Source organism: Sinocyclocheilus anshuiensis, unplaced genomic scaffold (assembly GCF_001515605.1).
Source record: "Sinocyclocheilus anshuiensis isolate Anshui unplaced genomic scaffold, SAMN03320099.WGS_v1.1 scaffold2170, whole genome shotgun sequence".
Lineage (NCBI taxonomy): Eukaryota > Metazoa > Chordata > Actinopteri > Cypriniformes > Cyprinidae > Sinocyclocheilus > Sinocyclocheilus anshuiensis.
Window position 1 is genome coordinate 785,961 of NW_015558572.1, and position 7,187 is coordinate 793,147.

The 7,187-nt window shown below is 37.1% G+C and overlaps 1 protein-coding gene across 1 annotated transcript in view; it reads left to right on the forward strand.

The window, feature by feature from the left end:
* The window catches only part of LOC107679638 (brain-specific angiogenesis inhibitor 1-like), a 42,955-nt gene extending 37,777 nt beyond the window's left edge, over window positions 1-5,178 (forward strand). The window contains exon 3 of the mRNA XM_016475250.1: window positions 4,871-5,178. Coding sequence (XP_016330736.1) covers window positions 4,871-5,178 — 308 coding nt within the window. The remainder of the gene's footprint in view (window positions 1-4,870) is intronic.
* The last annotated feature ends 2,009 nt before the right edge of the window (window positions 5,179-7,187 follow it).

The following is a 7,187-nucleotide window of genomic DNA, read 5'->3' on the forward strand; positions in this document are numbered from 1 at the left end:
CCAGAAACCGAGACCTAGAGGACGCAGTGTCTCTTTCCCTACTCAGAGAACCATGGTTACATAAGTAACCTGAGACGTTCCATTTCATTGGAACTTCGAACTGTGTCCTCTAGGGGTCGCTATGGGGAAAGGTATACCCATGCCACCATGCTGAGGGGAGTGCATGCCAGAACCATGGCGAGCACTACGTACCAACTCTACCATATTGCTATGGGAGTCGCCCCTTGGACGTTAGATGGCTGTCAGTGACGTTATTCCCTACGGCCAAAGGCCTAGGCTACATACTCTCTTGATATCCTTCTTGGGTATGAAGTTCCCATCTGACTTGTTCGTGAGTCAGTCACATAACTTGTGGAGTTCATGACAATAATGTAGAGATGGTTTTGCCTGCCGAATTCGCCATTTAATTTAAAAGCAATGCGAAAACTGCTGATACTACTGCGGGACCTTACATATGAATACTTAGGTGTCGTATTCCCATAGGTTGATGGGGATCAGCTGAGAGTCAGCTAATGCGAGCTTGACTAACGTGACCTGCCAGAACTAACGCTACGCTTGATTTTATTCAGGTCTAAAAATATTTATGATGCATATATGTGATTTAGCAACACATAAAACCATGCAAATGATTTAGCTATATTAGCCTGAATTGGCAAGCTAACTATTTTTTTTCCAAAATGGCAGCTATGGGGCAAAGTGAGCCAAATGTTTTGGGGTAAATTGAGCCAGCGTTTTAACTTACAAATAATATATACATATTATATACTGTATATATATGTATATATATATATATATATATACATATATACATATACATATATAATATATACATATTATTTGTAGTTTATTTAATAAGGGCAGTGTACAAGTGCACCAAATCCTTTCTGATAAGAACCAGAAGATACTTTTCATCACATTATAATCATATATGGTATATCTTTCCACCTGTAGTCCCTAATGGCATGTTTGACATTGCAGAAAAGCTACCATGCCAAGAATCTTTTGACTAAAATGTTTATTAGTTTTATGTTGTTTAAGTTAGCTTTCAGAAAAGAAATATGACTTTGTGTAAAAGGAAATTTGATTATTAAATTAGTTTTTAAAAGAGATAAATTATCTTTCAAATGTAACATGGGTTTGAATCAGCTTCAGTCAGATGGTCATTTTACACCCAGATGGTGCATCTCACTGACTCGGCTCAACTTACCCCTAACCTGGGGCAAATTGAGCCATGGGAACATTTTTTTTAAAGAAGCTATATTTTTAGAACCCTTTGTCATAGACACATTCTGATCATTTAAAATGATAGAAAACATCCTGAAATTACTTTAGATACTTTTATTGTACTTCTGCCTCATTTTCCCTCATCTTGAGGACCACATAAGTAAAAAATGGCTCATCTTACCACACTCTCCATTATAATGGAAGTCAATGGGAACCAAAACTGTTTTGGTTACCAACGTTCTTTGTTTTTTTTTTAGAATTTTAATTTTTGGGTGGACTATCCCTCTAATACATAAAGAACAAGAATGATCTAGGATCTAAACTGTGATATCAAAATGCTGACACAAACATGTACACATCTCAGATTGGTGTCTGGCCCTGGGTAGGCTTTAAAAATCCTAGGGAACTGCTTATTAGTGAACACATGCTCCTGCAGATAGACCTGTTTTGTTTGTGAGTGGGTATATGTGTGTGTGTCTGTGATGGAGAGCGAAACAGAACTGTAAAGAGCTCCCCGACCTATCTGTATGATTACCCCCTCTCACATCTCTAGAGTCACATCTAACCCACTGTCCATACAAAATGGAATCTATAAAAGATATAAAATCTCTTCTAACATGCTGAGATTGACCCAGTAAATGCAAGCAGGAGAGATTGAGAGGGGACCGATGAATGGTTTGATTAGAGGGATTAGGGGTCATTTGTCTGATAAAGCCTCCTACTTTTGAGAGGCACCACAGATGGGCATGAATGTCTAATGCACCTAAGGCTCTGCAACATACATGTGCCACCAAAGTGGTTTCCATAGGAACATTAGATCAGAGTGCAACACTCAGTATGAACACTGTCAATTCCCAATCTGAAGGCTGTTTTAACCAAGTTTACTAACCATATGAGGGCTAATGCATATTCTCTTCTTCTCTCTTACTCTCTCTCTCTCATTCTTCTTCAACCTGTCTAACATATGAAAATGTAACCGTTGCTGTGGTAAAAAAAAGACTTGTTTATTAGACATTCAGCCTCTGATATTCAACAAGTGGAGCATTCAGAAGTAGCTTCAGGTGTTCATCAGTTTATATTATTTTATTTATGTAATTTAATATATAAATGAATGATGACAAACATTTTATATGCATAAATAAATGTAAAGAGAAATAAAATATGATTTCAGTTTTTAAGCCACAGGCCAGAAATGAGCTTGCTTTATTGCAATGGTCAAAAGTTCAACATATAACAAATTAAATTCATAGCAAGCCATTTATGATATTTATACTATCATTTTATTTTATAGTCAGAAGCTGTGCCTTATGTCAAACATAGAAAAGTGGCATTCATCAACCAAAGGCACATTACATTAGGCAATTGCAAAGTAGACAGCTCTGATTTAATTTTGTCATTCAGTGTAGTGGTATTCATATTCAATTTGTCAAAAAAGCCTTTTATGATTTTAGATTGCCACCTTAAATGCCATATACCATAATGCCATGTATTGTGTTTTAGTTGAGATTAAATAGTAGACTTTGCATTCCATGTCATAACATCTGGCTATTAATAGTATCATCGTTAAAAGTCTGCCTGCATTTTTATCAGTAGACACTTGCCAGTTTGGAGAATTAAATTAAACGAACTTGCTGCAATGATAAGGCTTGTTTACTAGATGTATCCACTGAAATTCACAAAGTAAATCATTCATAAGTAGCATTTTTAAGTAAAACAATTTCTCACAGTTGACTGGTGGAATGATTATGCTATTATTCATTATTTGTCTTTTAACCAACCTCAATATATATTAAATATATGCAATCTCAGTATCAAAATTACAATTTCATATGCAGCTTATTTATTGTTAGGCAGGGTGCTTTCTTGCTTCTTAGCGTTTAAAATTAGATGAACTTATTGCTCTGTAAATGTCTTAGAGTTTCGGAGAGTTTGATGGTAGTTCGGCCGCAGTGTGATCATCCATTTTGGTGGTCACTGATCCAAGAGCTGAAAGTGCATGAAAGTGAGGGCGAGATGGCGTGTTCACTTGTATGTTTGTGTGTGTTTTCACATGTGCACCCACCTTTCGGTCTTATGAGCAGATGTTTCTCTGCTGAAGATTGATGTGCAAGAGGAAAATTTAAAAAAAGCCTGTTATTTTTCCACTCATCTGTGGGCCTGTGAAAAGTGGGAGGCCCATCTGATCCTTTTAGTGAAGGTGTTTTTGATTCGAGCTAGATTTTTCCCTTTTTGTTCCTGCCGAGGAGAGGCATCCATCTTCGGAATTGAAATGCCGACTTCTCTGACCCTCACCTGCAACCAAAGAACATTCAACCAAACCCCTATTCATATCTCTGTCGTACTTTTGATCTGTTTATCTACTTGCTCATCAGTAAACAGTGTAGACTCTGAGCTCCTCATCTGACACAGGCTGTAATCCTGTAACGTATGCACTCCACTGATGAGAAGTCACTGGTTTTGTCATTGTGTGACTATTGAAAGACAAAGCAGAAGTAGTGATCAGCACTAAACAGGAATCACAATCACCAGGATGAACCAATGAGATAGAAAAAGACCCAGGCCCAGTGATCATTAATGAGCCAAAGAGAGAGAATGGGACAAATTTCACCAGAGAAGAAAGAGAACAAACTGTTTAATTGTGTTACACTTGTTTTGTGTCAGTTCCCAAATATACTAAGAGCCTTGGATGATACGCAGTTGCTGTTTTTGTGAAATGAGTAAATATTATATGTAGTATGTTTATATTATTAGAAAATAAAAACATTAATAATTGTGTTTTCATTGAGATTAATAGATATATAATCACATCTGGCTCTGAAAAGTAGCATCACCAACTTCCGCCTTCATTTTTGTCAATGAATAGTTGCCAATTTTAAGAAATCAATTAGACTAACTTAGTTTGCTGCAACATTTAATTATTATTTGGCATTTGTGTCTTATCGGTTGGAAATAATGGTCCAATCACTGCATACTGTTTTTCTAGAAACCACATTGGTATTTGAAATGTTGTTGGATGACAAAAAAGCAGGATTTTCATTAATGATGATTCTAATGTAATGATAAATTCTTTATCCATAAATGTAAGTGTATGGGGACAAAACAATATTTCACTGTATTTAAAAAAAAAAGGTTTTGTTTGTAACCAATTTTCATAATTGAAATATATGAAGAGCAAACACGTCTACAAATTTGCTGGGATGATAACAGACTAAGTTATTGTAAGATGAATGAAAAGTCCTCCCTTTGGAAGTCGTGGCCTAATGGTTAGAGAGTCGGACTCGTAACCCAAAGGTTGCAGGTTCGAGTCTCGTACCGGCAGGGATTGTAGGTGGGGGGAGTGAATGTACAGCGCTCTCTCCCACCTTCAGTACCACGACTGAGGTGCCCTTGAGCAAGGCACCGAACCCCCAACTGCTCCCCGGGCGCCGCAGCAAAAAATGTCTGCCCACTGCTCCGGGTGTGTGTTCACGGTGTGTGTGTGTTCACTGCTGTGTGTGTGCACTTTGGATGGGATAAATGCAGAGCACTAATTCCGAGTATGGGTCACCATACTTGGCCACATGTCACTTCACTTCTTCACTTCACTTGTTCAATTGCACCTTTTCCCCCCAATTTTATTGGTGTCCCTTGCTATCACAATCCCCAGTTACCAGTCCATTCACTATCCTCAGTCACCAGCCCAGTCCATACGGACTACATTTCCTAGCATCCCTTCTGGCCAACACAGCCATCACCACACCTGCCATAGATGAGCTCATCAAGCCCTGTATAAGAGCAGTTACTCTCCACTTTTTCCTTGACTGGTCTCGTCACTTCACATGTGAGGACTTACCTGGCTACTTTCTTGGATACTTCCCTGTCTTCAGGCAGTCTTCAGTTCCAGTCTTCACTAATCCTTCACCACACACTCACCAGCACCTGCAACAAACAAAGAACTGTTTATGCTCAAGCTAAGTGCTATCTATTAGTGATGCAAAGGCCGATTCATTTCCGCGAACTGGTTCTTTTCAGACAGATCGGCTCATTGAACCGGTTCAAAAAGCCGATTCATCGGTTCCTGATGTCATCAAGCAATAACGTCTCTACGCATTTCTTTTCTAATAACTCAGTAATTTGTGTCAACACATAGGCCTATTGAAACATTCAAAAAATAAAGTTATTTGTGTGAAAGCATATTGCTGATTATTGCCATATAATTCATTTAAGTTAATGGTGTTTGTGGTCAGTTTAATTCGCGGATCCTTTCTGTAAGATACGACTGACTGACCAATACTGACTAGCCTACAACTTGGATAAGATGCCTAAAAGTTTCACACCTACAGCACACATTACAGACTTTGATGCACAAACGCGGATCTGTTCTACATGTCTACAGTATAAATAATGCATAAACATAAACGCCTTGATTTCGCTTAAGCAACTTTAAATATAATATCCATGCACAATAAACTATTGTAAAATGTATTTACATCACTCGACAGAAAGGTTTTTGCAGGTTTAAATAAAATGCAAATTAATAAGTCATAATAAGCATATTTCCAGTACGCGCCTCAGGCTTGCACAGTATCGTCGTCAACTCGCTCATCAGAATCTTCGGTAATCCTTGGCAAACTTCGCCACGGCTCATTCGGTTCTTGTTGAGTCCTCGGTAATCCTCATGGGAGAGAAAAGACAAAGGGCGAATTCACACCGTGTTAAGACTGTGTTATCTTTTATCAGTAAAAGAAGAGTCGAACCATCAGCTGATGTCCGTCTGGTTACTACATTGAAAAAAACAACAAAAAAAAAACAGATAACACCGGTTACATTTATTCATGTTCAATGTCAATTGTCATTCATTAATGTATTCAGCTAATAATTGTTGTTAAGAGCACTGACAATTTTGCATGTCAATAAAACATACTTAATTCACGCAACATGCTGCTGTTGTTATTGTTTTAATGTAAAACTCTAACCGAGGCAACACTCTAAGATGCCTCATTACTGATTTTCTGGAGCTCAGCATCAGCCACCCCGAGTGATCCCATTGGCTCAGCTAACTTTTAATGGGTATTATTTTTAGCGCCTGATTACAATTCCTGCAAAATCGCGCTTTGATTTATGTCGTTTGAACTTCGTTATAATGACCATTAATGTCTTTTAAATTACATGTTTCATACGCTAGTATCCGAAGCTATAGGTTGTGAAATCAAACATTTCTAGTTTTTATTGTTTTTTCTTTTTTTTTGTTAGCTCACGTACTAGTATAGCATATAGCTACCCGATTAGCCTGCTAGGTTAGCTTATACACCACGCATTTGCACTTACCATACATATATTCACAACGAAATAGTAACATAAGTGTTGACTTTTGATCAGGCATTTAAAACAGCTACCGCCTTGGTCCTAAGCGGACCCGATTTCGAGGGGGGACTCGATTTCTCATGACACCGGCTGGACTGGTTACTTCTTGAGAACCTTCTCAAAAGAACGATTCGTTCAGGAACCGAACATCACTACTATCTGTTTTCATTGATTTACAGGTGCATCTCAATAAATTAGAATGTCGTGGAAAAGTTCATTTATTTCAGTAATTCAACTCACCTGTTTACTACACTGCTTCTCCGAATTACCTGTGAATAAAGTCTTCTCCTTCTGTGCCTGACACTTGCTTTTATTTATTTGCTATTCTTTACTAGTTATATACTGCTATTCATTTGAAGTGGCTTAATTAAATTAATTATATATATATATATATATGTATATATATATATATATATATATCACTCTCATTGTTCATTGATAAGCAATTACATGTATAATGAATAATTGCATATATACATTTATACATATACCATTATAAAAGTGTTTACAATGTATAATGGATAAATAATCCTGGAGCCTATAATATAATATTCATAAAAAAAATAATATTATTCGTAAATGAAGTGTTTTGTCACATCAGGTTTTTTTTTTTTTTTTTC